This window comes from Centruroides sculpturatus, unplaced genomic scaffold, assembly GCF_000671375.1.
Source record: "Centruroides sculpturatus isolate CEXI.00-Female unplaced genomic scaffold, Cexi_2.0 scaffold2123, whole genome shotgun sequence".
Taxonomy (NCBI): domain Eukaryota; kingdom Metazoa; phylum Arthropoda; class Arachnida; order Scorpiones; family Buthidae; genus Centruroides; species Centruroides sculpturatus.
Window position 1 is genome coordinate 21,253 of NW_019386210.1, and position 22,874 is coordinate 44,126.

A 22,874-nucleotide genomic window follows, 5' to 3' on the forward strand; every position below is an offset into this window, starting at 1 on the left:
ATCTTCTTCTATAATACCACTGGCATCCGTCCAACACACTGTTCGTGGTCTTTGGTTATCGCCGATGTACCTTCAATCGTCCGTAAAGGCAGAGTGATGAAAAATAAATAGATATATTTTAAATCTTTCAGGTACAAAACTCGTATACAACGTAATACGACTGTCAAGTTTTTGGGGAATTTTCAAAAAACTTGGTTGATCGATTATGTTCCTTTAGAAAACGATTTATAAGTAACTAGAAAAAAGGGAAAGATGGCAATACGATAATAATAATAAAAAAAGAAATGTTACGGGGAGGCATCCTTCAAACTTTCGGTGTCGCCATCTGGTATCGAGTTTAAGAAACCGAGGTAGTGTTGTGATTCCGTCACCATTGGTAACGTCAGGTGTGGGTTTGTGCAGTCGCAACCGTACGTAGCAGTTATGACCGGCTGACCCCGTGGTCGGACGAGACCGAAGTCGGTTATTTTCTCTCCCCGTAGGCATTTTAAAACGTAAGAAGTGGCGAAGTTGAAGAGGTGCACGTGTGGTTTGGGCGACAACGCGTGCTCTGTACCAGCACGTGACGTCGCTATGTCGACAACGTGGACGGCGGACACGATATGTTCCAAGTGTAGGCACACCATCCAATTATTGGCGGGACAGCTCTTTTCTCATTTCGGCTTGTGTTGTCTGGTGTTATGCTACTGCATTTTGGGCGCGTTAGTGTTTGCTGCTCTGGAGAGTACCCACGAGAAAGATCAGAGGGGGAAGGTGCGACAGTTTCGCGACTCGTGCCTACGTGACCTGTGGGATATCACCGACAGCTCGGACGTTCTGTACGAGAGAAACTGGACCAGAATGGTGGTGGACAGATTGAAACAATTCGAAAAAGATCTGGTCAGAGCGGTCAAGAAATCGGGCTTCGACGGTAAGGAAACAGAGGATCCCAATTACTTATGGACGTTTTCCAGTTCGCTGTTATATTCGGTTACCGTCATATCTACAATAGGTAAGTGCCTATACGGCAAATACTACCGGTCCTACGCGTTGATATTCTTTATAATCGATGGCTTCCACTCGAACGCGGTTCCTTCGGATCTCATTCGACACAGGCCGTTGCCGTTCGAATTTAAAGTTAGGCCACCGTTTCGGCTTAGAATTAGCGCCAGTACATACCGAAACCGATAGGCGGGCGACCGGTTTCCGGATTAAAGATGCTTCTGTTGCCAATCCATATCTTCGTAACACGTTCTACCCCAGTTTATGTAATTATCAACCGGGAAAAAATCGATGCGAGAGGTGCTTCCGGCTATTCTTTGATTTCTCTTGAAGAATTTAATGTTCCCTTTTTAACGTTTTGCCCGAACAAAGATAAAACGAAGAGCATCGGCTACGAACTCGGACTCGTAATCAGTTTCCGACATATACAACGTGTGATAAAGCGTAATAAAATAAACGACCGTTAATCGTAGTTTAATAAAGATAAAATTTAATGACGAAAAATTATAATCGTACACGAGATATATTCGAAATCACTTCCGCAAACGTGCAGCGCGAACAGAAATGATTTTTTAATGTTTTTCCCTATACAAGATATAAAAAGATTTATCTGAAACTCGACAGGAAAGTTTATTGGAATCATTTCTCATAGACTATTCCACGTCGACGTTTAAAAAAAAAAGAGGAGCAAAGAATTTTTTCAGTCGATAAGAAACGTTTCCTTTCCTTAAAATTATTGCAATTGTCCGAAATTTTGGTTTTAAAACGTTCCGAAAGTCGAAATATTCGGCCATTTTTACGCGTTTTAAAAGCGGAATAAATCGGCCTTAAAAAATTTACGAATTTTGCAAAAGTCTATTTTGTAAATCGATTTTAATGCCCGAGGAGAAGAGTCGACGGCATATTTTCAGATTTTGGCATAAAGATTTTGTTATATTACGTTGGAAATATGTTGGAGCGAATAAAGGAAGAGATTCCTTTTCACACGAAGGAAGTGTAAAAATGGTGGAATTCTTTAGCCGTTCCTCTCAAAGGATCGAATGCTCTCTCTCGAGAGAGAGACGGTGGTCGAGTTGATAAGGTACTCTCCTTACGTCGCGGTGCAAAGTTCGAGCCACCAAGCCAAAGAATTTCCCTTTCTTTCTTTCTTTTTTCGTCGCCGGCGGATAAAATCTTTATCCGGTGTTTGTTGCTGGGTCAATTTGGCTCCGGGGTGTAACTCGCAGCGGCTTAACATTCGCAGTACTCGACAATCCCTCTGAATTAGAGCGGGAGTTTCGGCCTTGGCGAGAACCTTAACGATATTTATTGTTGGTGTTATAGAAAGTTCTGTAAGAGGATGGAAGAGGAGCGACGGCATAGAAACTTTCCACTCTTATCCGGCTCTTTCACCTTTTAAGACTTTTCCAAAGGAATGGCGTCGTGTAGAAAATACCAAGATTCCTCTCAATAAGGACAATTGTAGCTTTAATAGAGATGCAAATGATAAATATTCCAAGGTTTATTCTCCTTTATTCGTCAAATAACGGTTTTCGATAACTTAATCCGACCGGAAGCCGGTAAGGAAACACCGTCGTCGCACTAAATCCCAATTAATTAACGCAGAGAAGTCCTTTGATTTTTTTTTCTTCTTGTATCGGCCGATGAAACGCATTCGGAACGAAAAGTTTCCCGAGAAAATTTTAATTAAAGCAAGTAATAAGTAAAGCGGAAGAGAAAATTCGAGAAATAGATTTCCACGTAATTTCCGATAATTAAAAAATGAGAGAGAGAGATTCTAATGAACGTTTAGCGTGATGTATGCGATCCTTTAGAAGTTCATTAAGTCATATTTGATTGAATGGTTATGACGTCGTTTGCCTTACGAATTCGTCGTAGGAAGGTTTTCTGCGGTTCCGATAACCTTACTCCAGATGGAAAAACGTCATTAAGATGTGACGGTCGGTAATAAACCGGCAAGGATTGATCATTTTGACATTTCTGCCAAACATATTGGCATCGTTTGGACGAACGAACCCTTAATTAGCTAGGGCCAAAAAAAAGGGAACAATTTAATGGTCGTACATCACGAGGTAGAACCATGATGAAAGTTGTGATAAATCGATTTCCTTCATGATCTTTCGAATTTGATCGTTACCCGGTCTCGATTCCCGATCATTTCTTTTTTTTTCCCCCTTCCCTCTGCTGTTTTATCTGATGCCAAGTTTGTTTTAAGTTTTACAAGGATATCAATTCCGTTAGCGATAACGAAATTACTTTAATACCGAAAATATTGGAAAATGATGTGTGAAGTGTCGAGCATTTGACACCATTGATTTATTAGCCAAAGTGGAACTTTGTTAATATTTTAAGAGATCTTCTCCGCTCTCCAGCGAGCTTTAGGATCTTCCAAAAGCCTTGTAAATCCCGAAAGTGTCAGAAAAAATGATTTAGACGGTGTTAAAAATGAAGAACGGCTAACGTTTACCTTCGAATTTTCTGTATGGTTTATAAAATATCAACATGGAAAAGCATTTCGGTGTTTTTAAGTTTTTAAAATTTTCGCGTGTATATTTTATTATGAGCGCTTTTCCGTATATTTTATAGCATCGAATTTATAGAAAAGAAATACGAAAAATCGGATTTCGAGCTCGATTTTTGGATACTCTCACGTGACTACACTATTTTTTCTCGGTATCGGTTCGAAAATCCCTACGAAAATCAATAATTTAAAACTAGACGTAAAACTTATATTTGTTACGTATGCACTTTTTGAACTGCCGCATGTAAAATGGACTCTTAAATTGGTAGAATTTCTTTTTACTTCAGTTTTTATTTAAGTTTATATTCTATATTTTTGTTTGAATTTGGTTCATTAAAAGTTTAGAAAAGAATCGAGAAGCTTGAAGTAGAAGAAAAAGAAAAAAAAACCGAAGATGTTATCGAATTTTTGACATTATGCGCTTCGCTTTAAGTCTTTAAAAGTGCTCTTTATGCAATATTTTCTCAAAATTTTTTTTTTTTTTTTTTATAAGAAAGGATCGAATCGGTTTCCTTTTACGTATTCCATTTCATATTTTGCGTGTCGATAAAGATAAACGTCAATCTTTTAATAACAATATCGCGAAACAGTCCCTCTAGAATTCAATTTTTTTTTTGTGTTTTAAAAAAAACTAAAGTCGGAAATTCGAATATTTTCCATACTTTCACTTCTTCTTCCCTCCAACCCATCAAAAACTGACAAGGTTCTTTCTAAACTGACAGACAGCAAACTTCGATTTCTGAAATAACTAAGAATTCTATTCTATAAAATGCAAACATATAACTTTTCGACGTCGACCATTTTAAACATCTGTTTATTACTAATGCAGTAGTCCAAACGATGGGTTCGTTTTCCAAAAGAAAATACAACCGAATTCATAACATTTTTATTGTTTTCTCGACTTATTCTTCGTTTGTAGAATCAGAAAATGTGTAAGTTAAAGTGTTTTTTTAAACCGTTCGTTTCTTATTTCCATCAAGAATATTGTGTTCTTTTTTTTATTTTTAACCAATTTGAAAAGCTTTTAAAAATAAAAAAATAAGTTATTTTCTTCTTTGTTTTTTTCCCTTTCTTTTCCTGGTGGAGATTAACATCGTTTTTGTATACAGGTATCTCGAAACAATACGTTTCTTTCGGTTTTCAACCTTCTTAAATTTCTACAAATTCTTATTTTTACTACTTTAAAATGATTTTAATTTTAAGCCATTCTTTCAGTTTTCTTATTGTTTTTTTTATATTAAAAAAATAAAAATAATAATAATAAAATCGAAAGGTTGAAAAATCCATAATGATCCGAACCACGTTTACTTTTCGACCCGGTCTACGAGTATAGAAAACAATAAGAAAAGAAGTAATAAAGGAGAATTTCCAATAAAATTTCATGTTTAATGAATCAAAGAACATAAAAGATTTGTTTTAAATCCGGCAATAAAAAAAAATCGATTTAATAAATAATTATTTCTTAGGAAACGGAGTTGGATCGAGAGGGAATATTCGGAATGTTATCGATTCCTCCCCCTTTCGTAAAAGAGGAATGTTGCTGCGCTTTAAATAAATAAACAAGAACAAAAAAAAGAAAAAAATCTTTTATTTGAAATTGTTTTGTTTGTTGTTTTGACAAAAATATCCTATTAAAACAGAAAAAGTAAATGTGTCATACCTATCGACACTACGCCAATTTCTTCTACTGTACTTCTATACACCAATACCGGGATTTGTCGACAAGCAAAAATTCTTCTTCGACATTTCTCTTATTTTACAATTTAAAATATTTTTCCGTATTTTTTTTCCTCTCCGCTTTAATAAATGAAAAGAAGGATAAATCATTTAAATTTATATAAAATATAACTGCGCAGATGCGCATATGACTCTGTAATTTAAATTAATTAATAGAATTTGAAGGCCTTGGATTATTAATTTGAATATTTGATAATAAAGAGTAGAATGGAATAAAAATTTTATAGAAGTTTAACTTCATCTAAAAATTTATTACATTTTTTTTTAATGCGCTGTAAATTTTGTTTCTTTTGGCCAGGTTTTTAGATTTATTCGTATTTTTATTATCGATTTTTTTTCCTTCCCCCTTTACGAAAATTGCATCGAGTGCGATTGAAATATTTAATACGAACATTCCGCCATTTTCTTATTAAATATTTCTGTCCGTAACGCTCCCGACATGCTTTGCGCTAAAGAATATAGCGCCTCCTCTGGGACGTTTACCGCAACGCATTTATACGAAAAATTTATTCGTCGAGAAGAGTTTTTTAAGTTTTAAGACGTCGGAATTTTTATTCAATTTTAAAATATTTATGAAATTTCATTATTTAAATTATTTATTATTTTATTTATTTTTTTTTTTTTAATATTTTAAATCTTTCGTTTTTCTCGACTTTTTTGTGTACGAAATGCGAAGAATTTTATTTAAGCAAGCAGGAAAATACTTTATTAGAGTTTATATTAGCTTTTACAATAAGAAAGAATGGTTATTATTAGATTTAGTAACGATTTGTATGAAATTTTCGGGCTAATCATTGCGAGAATCATCATGGAAATGAAAGAAGAAAGCAAAAATATCGGTTCTCATTGAGTGATTCGGATCTGGTCCTTAAATAAACATTAAAACCATACAAGGATTGGAAGTCGAGTTATTGATAGAAAGTTAACTGTACAAACAAACTTCGTTGTTTACGTTGACAAGTAAATAGATGTGTACGCCATGTTTACTCTCAATTCTTCATTCCACTCAAATCCGGTCACAACTTTCACTTTGTTGATATAATACCCGAGCGACTGGAGAATTCTAATGTTAGAATATATCGTGTTTCGATGTTCCATCGCTTCTTTATTTTATTTATCATCACAACGGACAAGATATATGAAGATAACTACGGAATATTATCTTCGGATGAAATTTTTATTGGTGGCCATAAACCAATAATCTGTAGAATGGAAGCGTGATAGAGGCACTTGGAGCTGACAATGCTAGAATTTTATACACGAAGGAATGAATTTAAGACATATTTTCCCACTTTTATCGATTTTATTTTAGATCAAACACGTAATTAATGTGGTTTCCTCCCGAGTGCCTCGAGAGCAAAATCGTTTTCTCCATCTAGATTCTGGATTTCGGTAGATGTATTTGATATTTAAATCCAGAATTGTGATGAATTTGGTGGTAATATGAATCGATATACTCCTTCGGTAACAAACTGTCTCATTGGAAAATATCTGGAGGCATTCTTCTAAGAGGGCTTAGACGGGATAGAAGGCATCTGACATCTATTCCCGGATAGAATTCGTGAGGATGTAGTTGACAGTGAGAGATTGGAATAGTTATTGATTTTTACAGACAACTGTCAAGAGACAACCCACGATTACAACTGTAAGTAGAGTGAATGGGTTGATTGCTCCCGATAAAAATAAGAGAATTCTCGATAACGCTGTTGACATGGTCCAGCAAGAATTGTTAAATTGCCAATTAGTTCTTTAATTTGTCATTAATTGTTCCAATTGTACGAGCATTTTTCTGTTTAATCTTCGAATGAACATTTATTATCGAATTAAGTTTTCCTTTACAATTAAGTTATCTTCGAGGAAATTAAACGATAAACTTTATTAAATAATATAATATAAATATCATATCTTGATTCTGGACCGTATTAATTACCGTTTCTTAACCGAAATACAATGTTAGAAAATTAATATCGACTTCTGATTCTATGTCGCAGCTTTAAAAATTATATAGGGATCGTTACTAAGAATAGAAACAATATAGCTGCTTGTGGGATTTTCTTTTTGGGCAAAGTAATACGTGTTTACGATCTCGAGCAGCTAAATTTAATCAACTGAAATTTATATTTTGGATTCTTCTACGATGTAAATATAGGTCAATACGTCTGGTAAGAATGTTGGTGGCCAAAATGACGAAATTTAAAATTTAAAAGAATAAATTTTCTTCTAGAAAAATGGCATTATATATAAAAACGAATCGTACATAAATACAAAAATATTGGCAAGATAAATAAGATTAAATAAAACTTCACGTGGATAAAAAGTTCCTTTTTTTTAAACACATATTTTAAAGATTTGTATGAAGTATTAAGATTGGCTAGACATTTAAAATTAGAAGAAAATAGATCTATATCTGTTTTTCAACCAATCGTCGTTGAGCTAACCATAAATCCAACCAATAATCGTTTAAAATTCTTGTTATCTTATATCGTGCTTAGCTGAAGTACGTTCCAATTACATTAATTGAAATTTTTAATTAATTTTATCTCGTTTTCTAAGGTTATTGAATTAATTTAAAATTTCTCCTTGTATCAACTTACGTAAGAAGTCATAGAATATCGCAACGAAGATAAATATAAATTTGGTAAATATTTATTTGGTTTTATTTTCGATTAAAATTTCGAACCGAGTTCTATCATTTAATCAAATAAATTTAATATTTATGCAATATAAAACGATGTAACAAGTTTAAAGAAGAGAAAAACGAGATTAAATCCCATTAATCTCACCTTAAAAAGTCGTTCGATGATACCATAATGATCGAGAAAACCGATTTTATTCGCTAAAGATAATAAATTTAGTAACGTGTATCATCATATAATAAAAAATCAACACAAAAAAAATACCATTTGGACGAATTTCGGAGGGGGTGGAAGGAGTAGAGTGAAGAGAAACACGACAGATGATTGGTCGAAAGAGACATTATTGCCATCGACTCAAACGTTATTTGTTGCTTATAAAATATAAAAGATCATTTATAATCCCCGGTTTGGTATGCGTTTTTCCATCGATTCTGTTTTTTTCTTGTAAAAAAAAATAATCTGAAAATTCAATAAAAGGAGATAAACAACGACGTTAAAATTAATTGATGTTACTACAGCATATTGTCGCGTAGGGAATTAAATGCCTGTTTTTTTTCTTTTTAAGAAAATGCTCATCCATTGCCTAAGGTGACGAAGTCTTTGTTTCGTACATAATGCTCATTTTCATGCGGATTTTATCGATATTTGTGATTTCTGTAGCGCGACACGGCACTGTTATTAAGTTAATAGACATTATCAACACAATGAAACGTAAAGTAAATAAAAAATATAAATGAAAAAATTATATTCTTATCTTTCTCTCTGATATTTTAGCGTAGTTAAATCTATATCGTTTGGAGTTACAAAGCATTCTATCGATTTTTCTGTTCCTTTGTATCGTATTAAGTTCGAGTTCCAGGGAGTTCTTTCGAGTAGATTTTTATGGTAAACAGGTGTAATAAGAATTATTTATTTTTAATGGTTGTATCGTAGTGGAGTACGAAACTCCTATTTTCTATTAACATTGATTTATTCGTTCATTTAAGTAAGTGCTACAAGGTAAAAAAACTCTTCATCTTTTTATCTATTTTTTTTTAAATTATCTTCACACTTTCGGCTTCGTCAAGCCGTGTAAGTTTGCCATAATTAAAACAGATGCGGACGGAAACGGGTAACGATACAATTATACGATGTTAAATTAGGCATATCCACGACGAAACTTAAAAAATTGATTGTAAAAAGGACACGTCAAAGCGAATTTCTTCCCTTATTGTGCTAGTGTGCCGATGATAAGCTCGTCAAGGGAAAGTAGACACGTAGAGAAGACGATAAAACAGACGTGAACTAGCAAGCAGTTAAAGTATTATGTTGTTTTGAAATGAAAGTTCCGTACATACAGGAAACTATTATCTAAATACAAAAGGTGTGTAGTTGTTCTACGTCACACGTCTCTCCCAAAGGGTTATAAAAGAAAATCTTTTGTCATACGCAACGTGAAACGATGGTTTCTTAGCATGTAAAGTCGAGGAATGCGATAAAACAAATATGCTAAGGTCGTCTGCAACCCTGGAGGAATTTTTTAAGAGCGAATGATGTTTCCGAAGTCGATACAGTGCACGGTATCGGTATTTTTCTAGCACTGCCAATGATGTGGCGTCAACTCAATATCCCGTGGCGAATTGTTATGGATTCCGCTACACTCGCGCTCCTACAAAATAACTTCCAACTAAGAACTAACACTATAAAAAAAAAACTTCTCACTTTTCGCTCGTGCTCTTCGTGACAAGGATTGTCTTCGAATTAAACTCGTACAACAAGAAACATTTTTAAATTTACATCATTGCGTATTTGTAAATCGGCTAATTTGTATTCGTGTATTGTTTATGGAACACTGCTTCGATTATTCGCACTCGTTTTGATGAAAACTACACAATTCCCGACCATTCCTAAGAAGTAGTTTGCCGAAATCCTCTTGGAGGAAAACATTCTTTTCAATCTATTCAAAGATATCGTTTTCGAGTGATCATTTCTTAATAAAGAAAACGCATGCTTGTTATTGTATTCAAAGTTTTCCGAATAACATCGATCGATGTACTGTAAGCAGTCGTCTACGCGACGAATTCCAACACAGACCGGGAATTATTTGTTCTTTGTTATAATGTTTTATACGTCTCTTCCATTGATTCATTCCGGTCTTTGTGCGTTTTTCATTGTAAAGTGGTCCAAAGAATATAGTCTGATGTTTGAAATATCCTAACGAGACGTGCCTACGAACCGACTGCTGCGAGCCATAATCGAAAATTCGCTCGCGGCACATTGTGGACATCGTTGGTCATCCTATCGAACAATGGGATCAATATAAAGCGCGACATACCTACCATTTTGCTAGTTCGAGTATCTCCGAGTCGATTCTAAAACTTTTTTCTTCCCATCTTTTCCTCGTGACGTGGAATTAAATTCTTTCAATTGGCAGATTATCTACCATAATGGCGCCTTATAAAATCGCCGGTAACAACGCAGAAGAAAATTCCAACTTCTTCAATTTATTACGATATATTTTCATTAAAAGTTAGTAATTAATTTTAAATTTTATCCATTTTTTTCGTCTTCAAAATGGAAACGACTTAAAAATACTAATTTAAAAAATTTTCCTGTATTTCTTCCCTCTGTATTTCATATTTATCGTACACAAACCTATTTCTTCTTTTAGAAATTCTACGAAATTTTAATTTAATATTATATTCACGAAAGAATTTCACTCCCGCACGCGTCGTACTGTACATATCAAGCCATTAAACTAACAATTATTAATAATTAATCGTTGAAGGAAGGAAGATTAGTAGGTTAAAAGCCCGGCAATCCCTTTACCAATCGAGTCACGTATGTTGATTTTTCGATAGTTTTTGATTGTTAAATGGAATCGGGAATGAGTAATCTCCGTAATGCAACATCTCTCCTCCTCAACCAATAATGCTTCCAACACATAAATCATCTGTGGATACGTTTTCACTTTAGTAAATTCTTCTCGTTCCGACCTTACCATATTTCACTCTTCCATTATATATAATAACTCTCAATATAAGTATATGTATATAATAAGTACAGGATAGGTTTCTTTTTTATTACGTAATTTAGATAAAATTGTGTATTAAAGAAGTCACGAAAGTAATATCGACTGGATAAATATATGCATATTAACGTTAATAAATCATTTAGAATACGAGTTTCTATCCATTTGGGAATTTTTAAATGATAAATTTTATTTATTCTCCAGTGAGAAATTGTACCAGTCATATTTATTTTTCTTTCTGGAATATTTTCGTATGTTATTTGTTTGGTGACACGAGTTTCCCTTTCGCACGTAACTTCGAAATTTATTGGTTTGCATTCATTTTCTAGTCCCTCCTCTACTCCTAGTCTAAATTTGCATATCCAATATATATATATATAAAACCTATATATATATATAAATCCCCGGAGTGAAATAAGAAACCTGAAATATANAATTTATAATAATTAGTAGAGAATAAATGTGTTTAAGCCGGTTACATTTCATTAATATTTAAAAAACGGAATAAAAGTTAACTTACAGTTAAATTACAATTGAACATCGACCCCCTTTTTTTTTCTTTATAACAAAAATGCATATTGAATAACCTTCAAAAGACGGCCATTTTTTTAAAGTTTCCATTAGTAGCCGTTGTTTTCAAAGGTTTGATTGTATTTATAAATTAATAAAGGATTTATTTTTTAAATTAATTAATTTTTTCCATCTTGAATTGCCGCCATTTTGAAAAAATCCCAATTTCAAAACGAAATGTACAAATAATTTTAAATTTGTATATTTCATTTTAATTACTTTATTTTAAGCAATTATTTAGCTTGGATAAAGTGCAAAAATGTAGTTATTTTTCACTTAAAAAGTTATCGAGTTTCGAGTAAAGTGCGAGATCTTTGTGGATTTAGCCTGAAGTAAGGAACCACATTGATGGTTCCTCTTCTTTTTTTTATGATCCACATTCACCGAACGTTATTTTTTTTATAAGAAAACATAAAAATTTTGATTGAAAACGGTGCCAGAAGCAACGTTTTCAACTCTGTAAAATAATAATAACAATTTAAAATTAAATAGTTCATTCATTATGGGCAATTTCTTAAGTATTAAGTTTTCGAATTTTCTTTATTAATTTCTCTTAATATATTACTGATATTCTTAACTGTGTAAACATCAATAATTAATGTTAACAGATAAATATAAAATGAACACNAATCTTTGTAAAGGTGATTTTCTGGTTGTATATAATATAAGTAGGACAAAGAGGAAGAGGCAGAGACAGAGTGTAAAGGATGATAATTTTATGTAAACTTTTGGAAAAGGTTCTTATAAAAATAATGAAGATAATAAAAAAAAGAAGAGGAGAAAATGTAAAGAAACCAAAGAAAAAGTAGTAATTACGAACGTGATAAGTAAAGAAATTCTTTGATAAAGCGGCGAATCAAAGGAAAGATGTTAAATAGAAATTTCCACCGATAGAAACGGAGAACATTTCGTAATTAATCATCGAAAACTTAAATATATCTCACGAGACATTTTTCTTTTTTCTCCGGCAATTTATATCCTTTCGACTTTTACGAATAAATTAAAAAGGAGTCATTCTCCGCAGAAAGGAGCTGAAAAGGAACAGGAAGAATAATTCTCTTCCACTCTTTAATGTATGATTTATTTATCACGGAAAATATAAAATTGAAAATAAAACATAAATACGTTGGGAGATAATAAATAGACCGAACGACTCCGAGTTGTTTAAGAACCTTTTCTTTGTGTGCTTTTTAAAATAAATCTTATTGTACGATCTGTTGTGTCTCTCGGACTTCAACAGGAAAGAAAATCATTTTTCTCTTTATTGCAGCAATTGTTTTTTTCTGTGTTTTTGTACTGTACATACGTCGACACCGAACATACCGGCGGTAAACCGAGCAAACAAGAGATTTTACAGGTTGGCACCGCGGTCGAAAATCAACCCGAGTACCAAAGGGTCAAAATTCCGCCTGATAAAACCCGTGTTCGTCTTTACGGGTGCCGCCAGTAAAACAGATTTTGTCATAGATTCACCTGCGGCGACACAATGATACGTAACGGACAAACGAGCGTTAAGATGATGAATGATAAGGATCCCGTAATTATCCACGCGCGGATCAATTATTTTCCTGACATAAATGTAATGTTATATCTCGAACTCGGCACATTTCGTACGGATTGATACTCGAATACGCTGTTTTTTTTCTCCATTTATTTACTAGAAAAATCCGAAACCTATCGAGACCATTAATTTTTCGTCAGCCATTTCGTCGAAAATAGAGTCGAAACTAACCGTTCTCTCTAACTCTATTTCACCACAAATTCTTAACTTCTTTAGTTATATTTGACAGAAAACCATTAATTCTACAAAAGTAAAGGTTTCTGCCTTTCAAAACAACGATTGTTTTCCTAAATTAATGTACTGTACCGCGACTAATAATATATTAAAAGTCACTTTTCTAGAAGACAATTTTTTTTTTTTTTACGTTTTATTTTTTCCACCTTAAAATATATATTTATTTTTCTGCTTATATTTAATAATTTAATGTGGATAATTGTCTCGTATATATTATAATTACGTTGGGGAGCGAGCAAGATAAAGAGAAAGCCAGCGCGTGTGGAGGAACGAATAAAAAAATAGGAGAGAGAGAGAGAGAGAAAAGAAAGAACAGTTTTGCAACGAGTCGGAATGAAGAATGCTTACTTGGAAAGTCTGCTTTGTATCTACAAATCGATCGAATGTCAGACGTGATTAACATCATTATGACAGCGATACCTTTCTCTTGTACAAGATTAAAATTACACAAAGTGACTATCAACAATGGTATTATTACTCCATCAGCGAAAAGTAACACTTCATTCTTACGATAATATATTTGGACTCGTTCCTTTCATCCACTCTCTTTTATTTTTTTTTCTCTCCCTCCCGGTTAATAAGCAAAGATAAATTATCGGAGAAGAACTGGCAAACAATGCATTTAAATTATTTATCCGGCTGTTCCATTTTCCTAGATTTTTTTTTTTTCAAAATTAAACCCAATCTTTATTTTCTTTCTATCGTTATTAATATGAATCTCTTTCGAAATTCTTACGGATTTACTCGTAACTCGTTAAAAATATGAAAATAATTTTAATGTTTTACTCGCTAATTTAATTTTATTATCAGTTTTTTTATTTTAATCTAGTAAGTGATATAGTCTACAAAATATATCAAATTTGTTTTGTTCTCTCTCTCTCTCTTTTTTTTTTGTTGGAAGAGAAACTCGATTTAATTAAAATACCACTTATTTTTTTGTACAGTACGTTAAAATATTTAAGAGAAGTTTATGTACTTCGTAAACAAATCGAATTAATTTGGAAAAATTTATATATTTTTTATGTAAATTATGTTAACGTGTTATAAGTAAGTTAAGTATTTCGATGGGGCGAAAGATAAGAAGTTAACTATAATTATTTAATGCGTGTGGCTGGATAGAAAACTAATGGAACGGTCAACGTCGTTATTGGATTAGTCGACAATTCCATAAATTATGTCGCGTGTTTCCTTGTGTGTGTGTGTTTTTTTTCCACCCAGCCGGCTCGTGTTGCAGTTTTACACCGGGCGGAATCCATAAAAAGTTGCTAATTACCGAGAGCTTAAACCGTCGTTTGTTCGAAAATTATGCTGATACGTTCGATAGTATCGTCGTCCAGTATCAGAATTTATAACTGCTATTCTGTAACAATTAGCAGAACAGACACATTAACCGTTATTGTGTAAACATAGTTACAAACACATAAATCATCTTCGTACGTCTCACTCTTATAGAATAGTTGAAGCTAATGTGCTGTGGATCGTCCATGATTAACGAATATCACTTGTGTGTACATCCTGATAGTTGTTTTCCGTGTTTAATTTAGATATTAAGTCAGACGGCGTGAGAAAAGCCGAGTTAAGAGAGATTTGTATAGTTAACTTATAGGAAACGAGTCGACTTGGCGGATTCTAACCCCTTTTAGTCGTTGGCTTTATTAACTCCATTCTCGTTTCTCCTTTCTTGTTTATACATAAACGTGTTTAAGTAGTAATTTTATACATTTACGAGTCAATTAAACGATTACTAAAGTTGCAGTTAGTTAAAACGTGGACTTTTTTCCCCCCGTAAAGTGGGTAACGTGTTAACGTTAGTTATGATGTTAAGTGTACTTTACGAAGAATTTTCTCCATCGTTAGTTATTTGAATTTATTCACAATTTATGTTAACAATTCCAAATTTTAAGTGTGACGATTGAGAATTGCGTAGGCTTACGTAAAACGGTTTGCTTAATTAAGGATGAGCTTACAAAATTAGAACTTAAAACGTGTTATTTTCTTTGCGAATTTTGGTGATATTAAGCTTGTTTATGAAATGAAATCGAATTCGAACGTATCGTTTACAGGCTCTTCGGTTATCTTACACGTAATGCTATTGTTTTTCTATGAAAGAAACAGATGGAACAATTCCGAGTTGATGATATCGATAACCGTCGAATGTTTGGGTTATTCTAACGAATCGGTAAATTAGAATTAGTAATAACAAAGGGAACAGACAGAGATAATAAGCAATGATAAGACGTGGAATAGTCTCATCTTCCTGGTTAAAGATTCGTTATTTAATGCATCAGTGTTTACAATTACACTAATTAGGATGTTTACATTCCTAAGATCTGGTTCATTGATGACTCTTCGTTAAGCGAGTTGATCTATCGAAGATCTTTACTAATTATTTGAATAGTAAACACCGAAATACGAAGAAGAAGAGGAAGTTTTACTATGAAATTTTAATTCTTTATGAATGGAGTTACCAATAAAGCGTTACTAATTAAAGATGTTAGATGCTGTAGAGGAAGAGTATGAGAAGTTATGAAATTGAAGAAGAAGAGGGCTGAAGGAAAAACTTCTTTAAGAACTAGAAGCATTTTAACTTCTAAGAATGTCCAATCAATAGAATAATTCAGTGGAGGAAATTCTTGTAAAAGTATATAAAAAAAAAGCTAAAAAATTATCAAAGAAATTGTATTTTTATCAAGTTTTCTTTGAAGCAATCAAGAATCGTAATGTCGATAACAGACTATCTATATGATAATTTCTTAAGCTGATATTTTTATTTTTTGGTAAAAAATCATTGATTAATCCTGTCAAATATTACCACACGCTTTTATTATCTCTGATTTTATAGTAGCAACAATTTTATATCAAAGCGTAAAAGAAAATGGCGAACTTCATTGCATATCGAAGACAATTAATTTAAGATTATTATTATTATTATTAAGTTAATTTTCTAACAAATTTAAACTTTATAACTTAAACAGTATTCCGTTAACCAGTAAATTTAAACTGATTATAAAATAATTAACGATCTTAATCATAATAATTCATTTAATATAATCAACAAAGAAACTATCGCCGGATTTCTGTAAACCACTAAGTGCCAAATTTAATTTCGTTTCGAAAAAGAAAAAAAAAAAGTGTATTAATGCAGATTTATTCTATAATTAAATCAATCTAGAATTTAGGAATTTGACATTAAAGGCTTATCACTGTTATTTTTTACAATAAAGTTATATACTGTATAACACGGAATTATCTACAGTGTTATACAGTCGACCCCCTATAACACTGTTGATAATTCCGTTTTATATGAATTCCATGTTGTACAAGTTACTTAGATTTTACAAATACGTGAGCCGTTCACAGCCCAGCACACATATTTGTAAAATATAACTGACTCGTACAACATGGAATTCATATAAAACGGAATTATCAACAGTGTTATAGGGTGTCTACTGTATAGGGGGGATCTATTGTATATGTTAAGGCCAACTGCATCTTTGGAGTTACGAGAGCCGAAAGAAGTAAATTTTCTTCAAATTTTTTTCTTTTTTTCTTGAATTTTCATCAAGAGCAAACGTTTTCTAAAATGATTAATATCGGCATTAATTAAAATTTGACAAGAAATCAATTAGAACGATTTCTGATAAACTCAAAAAGCTATTTTTAGAAATTTCATTTTGATAACCAATTAGTCTAAGTTAATTTAAAATCGATATAAAAATGATTTTTTTCCGTATTAATATTTAATATTATTGGAGTTGTTTAATTATTAGAAAGTTGTTACTTTTGAAACCGTTGGGTTATTATTGCCTGGAGCCGTAGTGAGAATTTCTTCGGGGAAGAGGAGGAAGGAAAAAAAAAATTGATAAATTAAAAATTCTCTCCCCTCCTTCGAATGTAACAGATCGTTATTCGTCACATTTATATTGTTTGCTCGATAGGTTTCAATCTCTCCTCATCTTCATCGCCCAAACGTCATCGTCGAAAGTAAAGCTGGTGTTGATGATTGATGAGGGCCGAGCGAGTTACGTTCACAAAGATGATTAAATAACTTACAAAATTCGATATTTACTTAGAGTTTTGAAAGAGGAACGAGGGTCTACTAGAAAGAAAAACTCGAAAGAATTTTCGAATAAGAATGAGAACAAATCGATATACTTCACTTTTCCATAATTACAACAAGTAGAACGATAATCGACGGATATATAAACTTCATTTTTTTTTCTTTTTCCTTCCTCGGCCTTCTCGTTTGTGTAATTTATTATGTTTTCTTTGTGTTTATCGCGCGAAAAATGAAATGTTTGAAGATGAATGGATTAAAAGGATGGACGAATAATGTACTTCTTGCCTAGAGAATGTGTCGAACGTATCATTTTTACTATGCCAAAAGATGAAAAAAAAATGACGTTGACCGAAATTTAATAGAGTAAAATAAATCGAGTGGGCTCTGTTTTGGCGGTTACACTTTTTCCTTCAGAAACATTAAAGGTATAAAAGGTTTGTTACTTCAGAACGAAGAAAAACATACAATAGAGAGGTTGCGACCGAAGTTTTCATCTGTAAAACGTGAACGTCGAACGTCGAGAGCCGCTATCTTGTAAGCGGCACTCGACGTTCACGTTTGTATTCTTCAAAATGCTTATAAATTAAATATAAAAATTATATTAAAATATTTACAATTATTTTAGTGTTATTTATTCATTACAGTTTTTGATCAATAAATGACACTTCTGATTTTACTGTAATCGAAATTATTGGCGACGTTGGTCAAAGCCACCATCTTACATCTAAAAGTCTCCGATACTAGAAAAATTCTTTCTCTTCTGTATTTTTATACTTTAAATTTGTCACCCTGACCTTGCTGCAAAACAATAATAATTATACAAAATTGAAGAAAATAATTATCGATAAAAACATTTTAAAAATAATATTAGTAAACGAGACGATTCGAAATTAAGAAGAAACTCTTAGGCGGTTCTCTGCGAAATTTACGAGAAAAATTGCCGAAAGACGTTACCAGTTTTAAACAAGTTATACGATTGGTCGTTAAGTAAAAAAGTAGGCGGAGATTTTTAAAACTAACAAATGATTTTGATATTTACGCATTAAATTTTATCGTCGACTTATTTGAAAGGAAATTATTAAAGTAGAAAGAATTAATTTCAACGAAAATCTCTTCAAGAGATGACAAATTTCGAAAAAGAATATAAAAAATGATCCGGTCGAACTTTTCCAATCTTCCAAACTATTCACTTTCTCGTTTGTTAAACAAATTTCCTTCGATTATTTTAAGTTTATTTGATAAATTTTACTCGAGTTTTTTCCACATTTATTATTATTATTATATTAAATTCGGCAATAATAATTCTGGTAAGAGCAACTCGTTCCTTTTATGTGTCCATAATGTGATTCATGCAGGAATGATCGAGGCGGAAATTATATCTGATCAAATCCAACGATTTTTTTTTAAATTTCATTTTTAATATAAGACTTTTTACGTTCGAATAAATTCCGAAAGATATTATCTAGAATATAAAAAAAGAAGAAGAAAGGTCGAGAGAGAAAGTCGAAAATTTGAAAAATAGTTTTTGTTAGGATGACGTTGTAAGACGTTTCGACAAAATTGAACCTTTTCGTGTCTCATTAAATAATAAATTGCAATGACATAAAATATTGAAAGATAAATTAATGGATACTTAAGTCGAATTTCCAAGCTAATATTAAAAAGTATAACTATTTTTTTCTTTAAGATCTTCTGATGAACTAGTTCTTCTACCCAGTAATAACTGTCATACATCAGTAAATTCATTTTTAATGTCATTATTAATCAGTAATGAAATGCATTAATGGAAAGATGCGATACCTTCCTCCAGATTCATTAAAACTAAGCTTTTCTTCTACATTTTCCTTCCTTCTTCCCCCTTTTTCCCCTCAATAAAAGCTTACTTTAAAAATGCATATACATTATTTTAGTTATAAGCGTGACGTTAATTAAAAATCCACCCGGAATTCCCGTTAAACTTAACGTGACGTGGCCAAAAATACCACGAATTATTTACTTTTTCTTAATAAATATCGATTAACAATTGGAATATATTTTCTTTAAGAGTTATAAACGTTATAACCGATGTCGCATGCCTTTGACATACGTGATCTATTCAGCACGAATGTAAATTGGATTTATTTGATGTATGGAAATTCAAAATCGCTAAAAATAGATCCATCAAAATGGCCAAAAAAACAAGTAAAAAATCAGATGAATATGAATGAAATGCTCTCCTTTGTCTGGCATACACTCTTCTACCGACATCAATCAGGTGGACTCTAACTCACGTGAAGACTACGGACTTCTTTAACGTGACGTAGTTTATACGTCAAAATAATACACGAATAAGAAAAGATTTAATTGATTACCGAACCGAATTTAATGGCAAAAGCTATTAAAATCGGAATAATTAATTTGTCTTTTTGGGATTATTAAGTTATATAATTCTCATGCGATGTAACGGTAAAATTAATTAAAATTTCCGTCTAATATTAAACGTAATTAACTGATATAACAATATATAATAATGTAAGAATGTGTTGAAATTATTAGACTTAACATTGAGAGGGGGAATATTTTTAATAAACGAAATTAAAAATCCATATTTATGAAGCCATCCCATATTAAACGACGAAATACACCGTATTATTGGAGATGTACACGAAATAAATGTGAAAAGTTTTCGAAAGAAAGGCTTTTCAGGAAAATCTGCAATTCTTATAGCTGAGAGCTTCGACAAAAGTTCTTCTTTTGAATGAGTTCTTGGAGAAGAATGAAGATCCGAGATAAATCAAGATAACTAAGACAAAAGAAAAGTTAAAAAAGAAAAAAGATTTTAGCTTTAAGTTCTAATAGAAACAAGTCTTTTCGATCGCCAAAAAGTTTGTAGAGCAGAGAGATTAATTGACAAAGTGCGATACATTTCCGAACAACCATTATGATACAATACATTTGGAATACCTTCAAGAGTACGTGGAGAATTGAAACGATCCTTATTTTGTTCTCGCCCTTCGACTTATATTTACTTTCTTCCAATGTTATCGATACAGAAAAATCCAGAATTTGTAGAAAAAAACAGTTTTTTTTTGTGATAGAATAAAAACTTAAATATTGTTTTGGGTTTGTTAAAATTTTCCGGTTGTAACGTTCTCAATTTATTTTTGTTTTTTGTCTTACGAGTATCCGAATTGACCAAATCAATCCGATTTAGTTCTGGACGATTCTCTTATCGAGAAGCCCTTAACAAGGGGATAAATTTGGAAATGTTATTAAACGTAAAAATTAAATAAACAATTTAAATTTTGTTTAAAACTGTAATTAAAAGTGAATTTTAATTTGTTATAACTAAGTTTAAAATATTCAAAACTTAAGTTTTTTTATATAATTTTTGCAATTTAAAAACTTAATTTTCGTAAATGACGTAACAGTTTTACTGTTTTATATTTTAACAGGCTGCGGCAACATGTCTCCCAAAACGCAAATAGGAAAAGTGCTCACCATCGTCTACGCCATAATGGGCATTCCCTTAATGCTGATGTGTCTTACAAACATCGGTGACATGCTGGCACGATCTTTTCGAAACAGATACAGGCACTTAATTGGGAGGGATAGAATGTCCAGAGAAAGTCAAGCTACTTCGGAAAACGAAACCGCTACCAGAGACAACAAATCCACTCTTGCAACCATCGACGTTATCGCAGACACTCCCATTCATCCGGCTCAATTGGAAAATTGCAATTGTTCCATTAAGCGCTCTATCAGCGAGGCTAAAGATGGAGAAATGGGTAACAGCGTCCTGGCCGCTTACTCCTCTCCATCTCCCCAACAAGAGAAAGAAGAACGAATGGATTGTCAAGTACCTATATACGTAGTCGTGGCCATTTTATTGAGTTACATCGCTTTGGGTGCTACCGTTTTTTCCCTCTTGGAAAACTGGAATTTCCTCAACGGTGTCTATTTTTGTTTCGTCACACTAAGTACCATCGGTTTCGGCGATCTCGTACCGGGTACCGCTTCTATGACCAGTAACAGTCAGATAAAACTTCTTTTTTGTTGCTTCTACTTAATAGTGGGGCTCGGTATCATAGCCATGTCGTTTAACTTAGTTCAAGAAGAGGTCATTGCAAAATGCAAAAAATTCGGTCGTCGTATCGGTTTACTATCCGAACCCGAAGAATAATCGTATTTGACGATTCTTTAATTATATAAATATACAAAAAATATTTCTATAAAAGTCCAATTTTATTAAATTAAACATCAAAAATGTTAGACGAGAGGAGGGGAGGAAAAAAGAGACGATGGACCGATTGAAGTTGGTTAAATTTTTATTCAAACTACGTTTGATAGGAATAAGTTTCAGCACAGATCGCTTAGAAATTGCAAGAGAAGAAAAGAAAAAATAATCTGTACATAAATTTACACATTAATTAGACGATTGGTATTTTTTTTTTTTTTGGATGTTAGTTTCTTTTCGAATGGAAACCAGGAAAAAAAAAGGAAGCCTTCATTAATATTTATGAAAACATTCGGATTCTTTTCAAATTCTATCTTGTATGACATCTTAAAATATTTAGACGATTGTTTTTTACTTTCGCAACGTCTCTAACACAATAACAGATTTGCTTGAATTACATCACCATAGCTATATAAATATACATAATATATATATATATACACACACACACACATATATATATATATATATAACTGTTAGGTGAATAAAGAAAAATGATATTTAAATATGACCTCTATCCGCATCCATTTTAATAAATTTATTTCAAAATAAAATTGGTATAAATATATTTGTATTTTATTTTTTTCGCAGAAAATGAGGACACGAAAGAAGACTCTGTAAAAAATTTAATAATGCATTTTTTTCCGAAAACAATTTTTTTTATTTCTGCTTTTTTACATCAAAACAGTTTCGTTGCGCTTTCTAAATAGAAAACGTTTTTTTTTATTTAAAACTAAAAATTAAATAGTAGAAAAGTAAAGTAAATAATAATCTTTCGTCTAAAAGTAAATTGTAGAAAAACCAATTCATAGAAAGATTAAGACTTTCTTTAAATCCATTTAATACCTCTTTTCATCAACTTTTAGGATTAAGAAATAGACACGTTCGGTTTTTTTAAAAAGAATTTTTATATAAATGTAGCGTAAATAAAACATTTATTTATTTATTTATTGTACAAAAAAATACATCGAAAACTCTTAAGAAGATTAGAAAATTATTTTTTAATTTAAAAAAATACATTAACATTTAAGAAACGAAAAAAAAATTAAAGCGAACAATAAAAAAATACAAGAAACAAACGAATTTTTTCGTCCCGAATCGTTTCGTCAAATAGAATTAACAATTAAAACGGCTCAGAATACGTGACAATTTTTACAAAAACCGAGATAATGTCGGGGGTATCGATTTACTGACATCACCAATGTGCCATATAGTTTTATAAACGGGTGGAGAGTGGTTATAAACAAGGATATAAAACCTAATGCCTTCTAGAAATAAACATTTTTCTGATCCCGCTAAAAGTTTTTCTTAAATGGGATTCATTTTACGAAATTGATTCGAGGTTTTA

General features: G+C 32.0%; 1 protein-coding gene across 1 annotated transcript; it reads left to right on the forward strand.

Moving 5' to 3' along the window:
• Positions 1 to 371: 371 nt before the first annotated feature.
• LOC111614098 (TWiK family of potassium channels protein 7-like) lies at positions 372 to 22,039 on the forward strand. The gene is made up of 2 exons (XM_023355478.1): positions 372 to 991; positions 20,745 to 22,039. The coding sequence occupies exons 1-2, from the start codon at positions 574 to 576 to the stop codon at positions 21,470 to 21,472; spliced, it is 1,146 nt and encodes a 381-aa protein (XP_023211246.1). The 5' UTR covers positions 372 to 573; the 3' UTR covers positions 21,473 to 22,039.
• The last annotated feature ends 835 nt before the right edge of the window (positions 22,040 to 22,874 follow it).